This window comes from Pogona vitticeps, chromosome 1, assembly GCF_051106095.1.
Source record: "Pogona vitticeps strain Pit_001003342236 chromosome 1, PviZW2.1, whole genome shotgun sequence".
Taxonomy (NCBI): Eukaryota; Metazoa; Chordata; class Lepidosauria; order Squamata; family Agamidae; genus Pogona; species Pogona vitticeps.
The window spans coordinates 69,875,249-69,887,729 of NC_135783.1; the positions used below are offsets into that span (position 1 = coordinate 69,875,249).

The 12,481-nt window shown below is 39.7% G+C and overlaps 1 protein-coding gene across 2 annotated transcripts in view; it reads right to left on the reverse strand.

Moving 5' to 3' along the window:
* Positions 1 to 2,510: 2,510 nt before the first annotated feature.
* The window catches only part of SYNJ2 (synaptojanin 2), an 81,656-nt gene continuing 71,685 nt past the window's right edge, over positions 2,511 to 12,481 (reverse strand). For both annotated transcript variants that reach the window (XM_072994791.2, XM_072994793.2), the window contains 3 exons: positions 11,744 to 11,852; positions 9,111 to 9,289; positions 2,511 to 4,738 (listed from right to left, as the gene is read on the reverse strand). In XM_072994791.2, coding sequence (XP_072850892.2) covers positions 3,923 to 4,738; positions 9,111 to 9,289; positions 11,744 to 11,852 — 1,104 coding nt within the window. In that variant the 3' untranslated portion in view covers positions 2,511 to 3,922. The remainder of the gene's footprint in view (positions 4,739 to 9,110; positions 9,290 to 11,743; positions 11,853 to 12,481) is intronic.

The following is a 12,481-nucleotide window of genomic DNA, read 5'->3' on the forward strand; positions in this document are numbered from 1 at the left end:
TTCTTGAATCAAAAGGAAAACTCTTGCTAATATGGGTGAAAAACCCTGTACAGAAAACATGTTTTAACTGTGGGTGTCATGTGAACCATGCATTTCTCAACACAATCACCCAGCATGCGATTTATACTTCAGTAATATTACTGTAATAATGATTTTGCTAGTTTTGTGTGTATATATTTTAAAATAAAGCCAGAAGTGTCTTAATGGTTAAGAAGCTGAAATGAAGTACACTTCATAGACCTAAAATAAATCTAATTCAGCTTTGAATCATTATTGCTTGCAATTTTAACATTATGCAAGTGAAGGTGTTAAAAAATGCAAAATATACAGCATTATAAAACTCTTCTTCAAGTGGTTATCCTACACTTGATGACTCACAGTAAAATACATCAAATTAAAACGTATATATATGTTTTCTGCCAAATCTGAAAAGCATGCCTTCCGTGACAGTTCACTTGTTTGTGCAAATTATCAATGCTGCAGACTGCGAGTGGATAAACATACATTGCACACTTGTCTTAAGTTTAATGTGTGTAAAAAGGTCTTTGGATGACAAACTACCATTACATTGTAAATCGGTCTTGTACCCCTTCATGGATTCACTTAAACCATCCCGGTTTTTCAAACTGGACCATGGAGTTTTCATTATCTATCAGAAAAAAAATTTAAAAGCAGATAGGCAATATAAGACAGCTATTTATTATTATTATTGTTTGCCAGTTGGACTAGTAAGATTGTCTTGTTGCTTCTTTGATTTGTTCAGATTGAGCAGCAGGAGTACAATTGATTGCAGAGAGAATGCTACTGAAAAGATCTATATTTTAATGAGGCAGCTCCCTAGTCAGCCAGTTATATGATATAGTGCTGAAGGCTATATTTATTCAAGTGAAGCAATAAAAATAACCTTCATTTGCAATTTATAAAGCCCCTTAAATTAGCTTGCCTTCTAATGCTTGTATTATCATGTAAATGAACTTCCACAAAGCTGTTAAATTATCTTTGTTGCAGAGAGTATTAGCACTAACAATAAACTAGGCTCCTTTTGTTAAATAGGCATTGAGGTTTTATGTTGAGATAGAGCCATAAATATCGACTTGTGGTTTTGATTTCTTTATTAAAGATGAAAGCTAGTGTTTTGCTTATATCTTGCAGGATATAAGCAAAACATACTTTCCTACTCACCTTCCATCTGTGGTGAATACATCCTAAGATGCCTTTTAGTTTTGCCTGTTGCTAACTTGCAAGAATAGAAAAAGGTGGAAAGGAGAAAAGATGTCAAGCCCACAGTCTTACTCCAGAAAGATATCCATATGTTTAGCTGTCTAAGCACTTGGCCTGTTACTATTCAATTTGGCAGCATTGGTCTGCTGCTTTGAGAATTAGGAAATGTAAATGAAAGATAGCTGATAGATCTTTGTTCCTATTGTTTTCCTTTATCCATATGAAAGATACTTTGTTTATTAAAATATTTATACCCTGTTATATATCAAAAAGATCTCAGAGCAGATTACAGACAATAAAAAATTCAATTTTAAAAAAATGAATTAAAATAACAGAAACCAACTCTTCTGAAAAAAAATGATTTAAAACCATGTGTAGCAAAGCAGATATTGATCCCTAGAGTCTCCAAAATGGCAAGATTTAATTTGGTGCTAAAATGAAGCCAACTTCAGCACCAAGCAGGTGTCTGTGAAAGGGCATTCTATAACTGGAGTTTGACAAGAGAAGGCCCCCTCCTGCACCTCCACATTGTTGCTGAAATCTAGCAATGTAACTTAGACCATGTAAGACTAATTAGGTCATCTGCCTTTGTGGTTCTTTAGAAATTTCCTGATTCCATCTCCTTCCCAAGGTTCCAAGGCTTTCTTCAGATTCAATTTCAGAAATTGAAGAGGACTCTTCATTTTCTGAAAACCACCATTAAAATCATCCTAGTTATGCTATTGGATTTCGGCCAGTGTATTAATTGTACTGGCAGAGACATCCAGGACAGACTCCCCAGTAGATCTTGGTGATGATGCACATATGTATGTAAAGTGTAAAGGTAGTATTTTTAAACATATGCCCTGCTTGTTGCTTTGCAAAACCCATGCGGTTGTTCACTGTTTAGAAAATCAGAGAAAAGCTGGTGCAGAAGGACTTTAGGTCCCATCCAGCAAGATATATTTTTATATAGAGAGTTCTATATGTTGACTCACGGGTGGGGGTGGGGTAGGGGGGATGACAGCAGAAACATAGCAAGTGCCTTACTCTGAGTCAGATCCTTTGTACATCTGGCCCAATATTCTCAACGATGATAGGCAGCACCTCTCCAGGCAGCTTTTTCCCAAAACGTCCAGGAATTGAACGTGGCACCTTCCTGTATGCAAAGTATATGCTCTCTCACTGAGCTGAACTCATCTCCTTCAATTTTGTCATCTTTATTCCCGACTAGTGCTGATAAGAGGCACAATATTAAATATCTGACCCTGGGGTTTAGTGAGAATCTTAAGGAGAAATGAGCAATCATGTTTCTTTTTTTTTAAAAAAAAACCAAATTTAATAATATTTACAGCCTCAATAAAAAATATATGATACAGTTCCCCCCATCAATTACAGGAAAATAATTCATCATGTAGTTCTTCATTAAAAGTGATATAGTCCTGCCACTAATAAATTACAGTCTTGTTCAGCCCCCAGACTACTGTATATGACTCCCCTGTAAATCCAAGTAACTTTCTTAGCTACAAAGAATGTTTTCCTCCATATTTTATGCTAGTATCACAGAATTTTTCTCTATAATCCTACTGAACATACAATGCTCTGAGCAAGATTTTACTCTTGGGGACCAACCCCAAAGCTTGAAAGCCATGGAACTAAAGAGGCCTCTCACATGTCCTTTGTGACATTTGCTACATATTTCTGTTCTTAACATGGGAGTAGTTTTGAACCTCCTGAACCAGCCAGGGCCAGGAGTCAGTGGCTATAGCAGCAAACAGCAACTCAATAGGAAAGCCATGTGGGAGTAACTCTTCAAATTCAGATGGCCCACTTCAGTTCATAATTCAGTTTGGGAAGGGACTGCAGCAACAGGACTCGAAATGCATCTTCTAGTCATCTCATATAAATCCTCATCTGAAATACCATTGTCTATTCCACCAACAGTGTTCTTCCTCAGACATTCTAACATTGGTGGCAATTCCTGATACTGTACTATGGCATCTCAGTTCCTGATGCTTGTAAGACACAACTTTGGATGAGTTTTGGTGTTTATTTTCACATCTGTCACCATCTCCATCTTAACTCTGTGTTGCTCTCTCTAGGTACAATAATCAGAAATGTCATCTCCAATACAGGCCTCACTGAAATGCAAAGTGAATTAATTGAGCCTGTTTGTTTTAAATTGCCTTCTCATAGGGCACAGATATGAACATACATGAAAAAGAAAACACAAAACTCTAGAATGTACACATTTACCACCACCCCCAAATAAATTCCACTAAGTTCAGTAAGACCTCATTCCTAGAAGGTATGTGTAAGTTTGTAAAGAAGTTACATTAACTGTATCTAAAGAGACATGAAGTGCCTGTTATCCATAATACAAAATCCATCATGCTTTCACTTTCACTGCAAAGCAGAAGGAGGCAAATGACCATGGGTGAAGTACTCTACAGAAAAGTAGACAAAGTGTAGAACAAGAGTGGCTGCAGCAGGAATAGTACACTATCCACACAGAAAACACGTTGTTACTGCTAAATTTACCAATTGTGTTGAATCAGAATTCATTGGGTTGGGTGGGTGAAGTACCATAACTCATTTGCTGAAATTAGTCTTTTCTGTAGAAGAACTCTTAAGAGTGCAGCAAATTATTTTGAAAAATCTTGTCCTATTATCATTATCATTATTATTATTCTGCTGTTTTAGAAGCCGCAAGAAAATAGGGTCATTTTAAATCTGAACTTGTATCTACACAGTCATTTTGGTTTTGTGTGAAGGGGAGCAGTTCTTTTGGAACTTGAGGTCTAAGGCCATGGTTTCCCACTTCACCAAAAGTAACCCAGTGACTGAAATCTGTAGGGCTGGAAAGTTTCAAATCATTTGGAGCATGAGATGGGCCGACTGGCAGAGGCTGAGTTACTGAGTGATAAGCCGCAAAGTCTATATCTAGGTCTAACAGATTGTTGTTTCCCATGACACCAACACTTCCTGAAAGCTGCTGCTGTTGGTGGACAGAAATGGGGGGACAAGCATGCTGACTACTAAATTCGGAAGTGGGTGATCTCAGAAGCTTAGAGCCATTGCTGACAGGACTGGCTATGATTGCTGTCGGAAGAATAAGGGACTTGCAAGCAGAAGGTGGAATGGGATCTGAATCTTGTATTACAAAAGAGGATTCTGAGGGATGGTTGTTAGAGTTGAGTGTTAAACCCTTTAGAAACAAGCTGTCACTGTCCTCAAGTACTTGCAGATGGAAATCTGGAGGAGCAGACTTCTTTCTCCTCGGTGGAACTCTCGGAGCAGCATAGGTGGGATTCTGAACAGGAATATGAGAACTTTCCTCAAAAAGACACAGTGCGGGTGATTGCCTTTCATTGCTTCTCCTCCTCTCAAGGATCTTGCCAGGCTGTGTTGTTCTTGGTTTAGGAACAGGATGTGCGCTCACGGGACTAGTAATGGCTCTGCCTTCAGGGCACGACTCTGACGATGCAAAAGAGAAGTAACCCGCAGACTGTTCAAACTGCTCTTCTGGAGAGGAGGGCTGAGAAGAAGATGGCAGTATTTCAGTTATTTGCTTTTATACCAGCTCCACATAAGGAACAGGAAGATGATCACAAAAATACAATCTCATCAACCCTCTCCCACTGAGTTTATTTTAATCCTAAATATAGCATGGCTGATATAGCATGGTCTTCTGTGATTCTGTACATGCAATTATCCTGTACTGGGATGGGCAAAAAAAAAAAAAAAAAAAAAAAAAAAAAAAAAAAAAAAAAAAAAAAAAAGCTTAGGGTTCCATTTCTCTCCAGGGGCATTTATGTAGCCCCCAGCAGTTCCCTAAAATCTGACTGTATATCTATTTATAAACAAACAAAATGGCCTAAAAAAGGCAATAGGGGCAGTAGTGTTTTTTTTTTCCTCCTGTGACTTCTGCTGTCTGGCAGCACGGTCCCCCAAGACACCCCACCTCTTTTCTCAAAAAATAATTAAAAAAAACACACAAAAAGAATGGGCATTTTCTCTTTGTTTCCTTCCCTTTGAAACATCCATTTTCATAGCTTACTTTCTCATTCCAATACAAATATTGCCCAAAATTTGCAAAATGTATGTTCACCTTACAAATAATTTCTTTGCATCCCCTGATCAAGGTGATATTCTAGACATGAGTAACTTAGTCATTTATAGAAGAGGGCTCTTTCTTATTCCACTTTGTTTACACAGAAATGGTAGCAGCAATAAATAGACTTGAGACTAGCATGTGATTCAAGTCTTCTTGTATAATTTAACAGAATTGCCATAGCGTCCAGTGGTGTATTACTGGCTGACATTTCATAAATAAATTTAGTAACAGTATAACAGAGATTCTTTTACTTTTTAGGAGTTGTTACAGAAATATGTATTTTTAAACATTAAAAAAAGTTAAAATGTTAAAAAATGCTATTTTCAGACATTTCCAGGCCTGATGCAGCCTGCAGGTGGCAGACGCTGGGGGTTTCATTTCTGCACCTAATCTATCTGGTTTTTGCCCACCTCTGCCCTAATATGAAGGTTGTCACTCAATTTGGACTCTTAAAAAAGCCACCTCCACTATAATTTCTTTTAAAAGGCAACAAAGTAAATGAAACAAAACAGATTTTAAAAGATTTCCATAGAATCTGTTTCAATTATAGAATAATGAAGGCTACCATTTAACAAGTCAGAGGAACCATAAGACCCTTTATTGGTGTTACTGGACATTGCTCACCCACCCACCCAGGGAGTTTAGCACAGGAGGAACAGGACAGTGATGAAGTATCACTTTATTGTTTCTCTTGCTCACCCACCAGCATGGGGAAAAAAGCTCCTGTTTCAGGATAGTCAAAGTTCTGACCAGGAGCTTGAGACAATGAGCTGCAGATACACTGCTATGTTGTATTTCCCACTTCTTTATTCCAATCACCCAAGGATTCACACCTCTTTGCTAGACACCATTACAATATTCAACTATCCAGCAAATCATAATTCAGAGTACAAGACTCCCACTTTCTTGATGGATTCATATTCTGTTGAACAATTCTGTATCTAAGAAAATGAGAACTGGATTGCATGAGGGACAGAACACTTTTTGAAAAAGGTACTTATATTTTCAGACTATTTCTTACATCTGCCCCACTTCCTTCTATGGTAGGAACAAATTTGATTAGATATGTAGGTGAAATAAATGCACAAATCCTAGAAGAAGCCAGATATGGTTTCACTGCCATTTCACTGGTCTTTGTTCCCATGATTTCACACACAGATTCTCTCCAAATGTAATGCCGGCATTTTTAAGCACTATTGAAAGATGAACTGTGCTGAGGCGGAGCTTCGTTGTGGTGCTGCCAGCAGCTCCCGGGAATAGCTCCTGGGAAAAGCTGGAACCGCCTGGTCTGGGGTCCCTCCAGAAATGGGGTGATCGAAGAGAAGACCACGAGAGGTCTCTCTGAAGCAGTTGGTGAGCCCCAGAAGGAAGAAGATTGGGCAGCAATCTGATTTTTCTTCCCTCTGAAAATTCACCCGAGCACAGATCAAAGATGGGAGCCATCTTGGCAGAATAACTATGAGCATCTCCACCCCCACCCCCGAGGAGAGAACAAGAAATACGGCTGAAAAATATACAGTGACAAAGTAAGTTGAAGCCTTTGATTTATGAATAATCTCATTAAGATGAAAAAGAAATTAGAGTGAAAATACTTGGCCGAAAGAAGATAAGGAGCAGCAAGTCTTGCTTGCCAGCCTGCTCCTTCAAAACGAAACGGACTCTTAAACAGCAGGCTGGCTCAAGGTCAAATTGAGAGACAGTGAGACGGAAAAATCTTGTGTTTCTGGAAAAAATCCCAGAGAAAATACCACTGGACAGGCTTTAAGAGACTGAAATGTTGTGAATGCTGTTTAGTCTGGATCTTTCTCCCTAGACTGTATGGGACTCTGATAACAGAATTTTGCTGGGTTTTCGTAGGAGGAGGAATAAGCTTGTGGAAGTAAGAAAACGGACTGTGAATTTCCAGTAAGACGACAAAATCAGCTAGGTTCAGGAGCTAGGAAAACCAGGATTGGAGTTTGATGGATTATAAGAATATCTATTGGAGAGACTGACTTCCTGTGTCTGCTGTTTAGTCTGGACTTTTTCTTGGCTGGACTGTGTGGGACTCTGATAATACTGCCATGGTTGTAATTTAAATTGTTAGGCTAAAAGTTGATCTATATACTATAATATCTGGGTAAGGAGGGGAGGAAGTACTTAGGGGAGGTTTATGATGATGGGTTTGGTTTGTTAATAAAATAGTGGAAGCTAAAGAGTATCATTTATACAGACCATACTCATTGGAAAGATGGAAATGGCCTCTGAAAAATTTAAATATCAACTGTTGGGGACTTTGTCAGATGAAGAATGGCAGGTTACCATGCAAATGATAATAATAACAGGATTTCAGCAGGTAAGCCAGATGGAAGATTTGATGAAAGAGAAGTCATCAGATGTTAAGCAACAGTTAAATGAAACTGCACTAACTCCAGAACTGTTTTTATTGAGTGCAATGCCATGTAACATAGATGGGAGGAAGAGGTACCCAGTGAGCTATTTAGCTACAACAGTCAGAAAATGTGATATTAAAAATCAGATTACTGTCCTGGATTCATCCTTCTCTTCCAAAAACTGAAAGAAAAACAGAGTCCCGGAAACAAGAGATGCATACAGTGGTGCCTCGCTAGACAATAATCCATTCCACGCTGTTTAGCAAAATCATTGTCTAGCGAAAAGCATTTCCCCATTGGAATGCATTGAAACCTCTTTAATGCGTTCCAATGGGGAGGAATCGTCATTGTCTAGCGAAGATCGGCCATAGGAAAGCCGCTTTGCGAAGCGCCAATCAGCTGTTTAAATAGCTGTCTTGCGAAGCTTAAGTCCCAAAAACACCCGTTTTGCGAGCACGGAGGGAGCCGTCAAAATCGTTGTCTAGCGAAAATTGGTTTGTGAAGCAGGGACCAAACATTGTCCAGTGAAATTCCCTCATAGGAATCACTGTTTTGCGAATCGCTATAGCGATCACAAAAAGTCAATGTCTAGCAAAAAAACTGTCATACGGGGTAACTGTCTAGCGAGGCACCACTGTACTGAGAAAATATGGGAAGTGACAAAAATGGATACTTTTTCACGCGTGCTGAATGTATGTCTAAGACTGAAGGAAATTGAAAGAGGGAATGTATTTTACAATTGCTCTCGGTTTCCTGATAGTATTGCAGTAACTTAGATTTAAACTAAAACATAAATATATGTTGATCGCTAGAAGGTAATCAAACAGTTAAAAAGGCAGAAAGTTGATTTTTTTAAATTGAAAAATGAATAGATTGGATGCTTGTATACTTAACATGAATAGATGGATGATGGTATATTCTGTGTTCTCCTATCCTTAAAATCTTTTTCCCATCCCTTCCATTTCCTTTTACCTTTTGTATTCCCTACCCTATTCCTAGTAGTTTAAAAATAAAATATTAAAAAAAGAAAGATGAACTGTGCTGCTAAAGGTTGAACACCTAACTCAGTTGAGCAATAAAGTGTTAAATTAATAATTTGCACATTTACCTTATACTTATTGATCTGAATCTAGCACTGGAGAAGCAGAGCTCCATTAGCTTAATAGGACTGTCTTCCTTTTCACTCCTCACTGCATCCATTTCTGCTGCCATAAAATGTGTTCCAGAAGTGTCTTCAGCCCCAGGGAGCAGATTTTGAGGATGCATGGCAGGGGGGCTGCAGCAGGAAGTAGGGACCCCCCTCCTTGAGGGTTGATTATTGGAAGCATTCCAATATCATGACCCCCAAACTAGGCAACAGAATGTTAACAGCTGGCCACCTCCATAACCCTGGTAAAATTAAGATCCATTCCAATACTTACATCTTCTGGTTTCCCTCCCATTCTTTGCAAGGGTACTGGTTTCTTAGTGGTTGGGACTTTGGGTGGAGGACGTTGAGGTATGAGTGCTGGAGTTGGCTTGGGAACACTGGGGAAGCTTTCAGGTTTACTGACACTTTGTGTCTTTCCTGGAACAGGTGCCACAGCATCATCTGTTGCTACTGAAATGTGAAAGATAACAATCCATGCAAGATAAATTCAGAGTGCCGTTTTCCAAAGTGCAGTTACCCTCAACCCTTTCCTACTAACCCGAGGCACTGCTTGGGCTGAAAACAAGTAGTGAAGACAAGAGCTTTATAAAGCTTCCTATCAATAAATGCTGGTCATTTCTGACTCTCACTGGTCATTTCTTAGAGTGGACCAGCCTACTCTGCATGCCCGAAGTCCCAGCTTCAACCTCTGCCATCTTGAGGTACAGCCAGAAAGGACTTCTCTTTGCAACCTAGGAGACTTGTTGGCAGTCAGTGCCCTGCGCATTATTGAGCGAAAGGAGTCAGCTAAGGCAATAGAAGGAATCTTCCTACATATATGTAATGCTGACATAAAACATTCTTGAAAAATACAAAGGACATACAAAACAGACCATTTCACTTCAACAAAACATTTCTTCTTAGCACATTACAATTTGTATAACACTAAGTGTTTCTGATTAAATGTAAGAGATTGCAAAGGACTCCTTTCAAAACCTATGTATTGGCTTATAGGTGTGTGTATTGCTAAATATTTCATTTTTGTATCATTTTGGGTTCTTCCAGATTGAGGTAATGTCTCATTAGTTTTGAAGTCTTTTGTGTGTCGGTCATTCTGTTTAACATGGAAGGACTGTGTTGTTGTCGTTATTTTTTTAGTCTTTTCCTTTCTTTTCCACCCATTTGTGCCTGACAGAAAAATCTAGCCTGGGAAGAGAAGAATCAAACAGCGGGAGAAATGGTGAAACAATGAGCCAGTCAAAAAAGGAGAAAGCAGATGAGATGGAGGGGGAGGAGAGAGGGAAGAACGGCATAGAGCATGCCTTCCACTGCCTCGCAAAAAAACACAGCACTCGCTTTCAGCTGCCTCTTCTCCTTCTGCATCTGGGCTTCCCAAGAGCTAGCAAGGAAACCAGAAAGGCAGCCATAGCACTGACTGGCAGCCACAGTTCCTACTTTGCTGACATTGGTGGCAGAAATCCACAAGCACCAGCAGAACTTGACCAAAAAAGAGGAAAGTTTGAAACTCAACAAAACATGGCTTCCAGCTCTGAAAAATACAGCGTGCAAAAGGTCAACGACTGCTACCCAGCCACAAGAACCGGGGATCACTACACACAAAAGACCAGCTAACAACACCCATCAATCAGTGACAGATAATCTCTCCTCCTTATCACAACAAGCCACCAACAAGACACGCTAATCACCCATCTCCTGAATAGGACAAAAGCCTATCTCACAGCCATAAATACTCCACTCCCAAGCAAACTACACCAGAGCACAGAGTGCTGTCCTCTGAAGAGGCCGGCCACAGAGACTGGTGAAACGTTAGGAAGAACCACCTTCAGAACATAGCCAAAGAGCCCGAAAAACCCACAACAACCAGAAGGCCCATTGTTGTCTTCTTTTTGTTTCCCTTGGCCTCTTCAACTCACAATTGCCCTACCCTGCTTCAAGCACGTTTCAGGCTGGTGTAATTAGGATGCCTGAGCTCCTTTGCAGTGCATGTTCATATGCACACACCCATGCACACAGGGCTGCTTCAGTCTCTCTGCACTTTGTCATGTATGCTTTTTCCCCAATGCCAAGCGAAGCAGGGCTGCCTAATGAGAGGGCAGCCTGGAGACAGAACACTAACAGCTCCATTGGGGCAAAGGCTGTGATTCTGCAAGTTGTGTGTACGTGTGTGCATGCACGGGCAAAAAGGGTGGCACTGCCTGAGATTTTTAACTGACTTCAAGCTAACTATAATCAGCAAACAAGAAAGTAGCTGGAATGGCAACAGGAACTTTGCAGGTTGTTGAGACCCTGATGGAGCTGCCAGGCAGCACAACTGGGCTAATGCAAGGAAAGCCCACCCTCTCTCCATCTCACTGTCTGCAAACCAACCTCGGCCCTTTTCAAAATTCCTCCTCTCCTCTCCTGGACATTCTGATTGAATTTTGAAAACAGCCCTTGCAGCGCTATGGGTTTGACAGACAAAAAGTGAAACAGAAATTAAACATAAGGAGGAAACCCAAAGAATTTTCATGTATATCCCTCTTTCATAAATCCTGTACATATCATACATGTTTAAGAGGCTCTCTTTCAGGAATCACTGAAAAATCTCATAAATTGGGGGATGGGGGGGAGAACCTCCTCTGTGTTCTTTCCTTTTTCAATCAAAGGCCCATTCCCTATAGACTTACACAAAGCCTGTGTAAGACAAAGACAATAGTTCAAAACAAAAGGATGGGTTATTACTATTTGAACTAATGGTATTTTTTCCAAGTTCCATTGCACTGGGAAGGTGTATAGCATCATGAGGGCTTCTGAAAGAGATGCCATTTACGTATCACACCATAGTTATGGAAGGATGACATAAAAACAAACAGACAAACACCAGTTGGAATCAAAGCTCTTAGCAGAAAGTTTTATTTGTGTTACCTCCTTTTGCTTGCATCAGACACCGGATGGCTTCCTCTGCTTCCTGAGGGGTAGTGGTTTTGATTTGTTTCACATTGTATGGCTTACTAATTCCAGTCCGTGATTTGGGCTTGCAAGGATTAAAAAGAAACACAATGGGGGAAAAATGAAAGTAACTGTAGGAGAAAGTCATATGCACAGCACTCCCAAGCAGGGTGCAAACATGATGGCAGGCACATTATTTTCACTGAGTGACCCATTTCAAAAGTCTAGGGCCTTTGCTGTTGCCTCAGTGCTTCTAGAACTCCACACACCTATCTTGCTTCCGTTATTTAGTACTCAAAATGACACTTAAGAGGACTGAGAATCTTCACAGATATTTTAAGAGGACGTTTCCCTCAGCACTGCCCTACCTAATAAAAAACATAAGTCTTGGGTGCCCCATTATAGAGTCTGGTTTCTCTAAGCTCTAGTTTTCTAATGCTTATACAGTAGTTGTTATTTTGGTGAGGCACATATAATTTTTCACAAGATACATCAGGAATTTTAATAAGAAGAGGAATATAGGGCAATAAATAAATAATGCAAGCCTCTGACAGGAAAAAATATAAACAGTGATTGTAAAATTATCCTTGACAGGTTTGGTACTAATGAAGCATGAGCATGACTATCTGCTTTATTCACAGTAATTAAAAAAACAGAAGCAACAAAATATTAGGTTGTATATTCATATAACCAGGCAAACTAAAGAGAATGCAT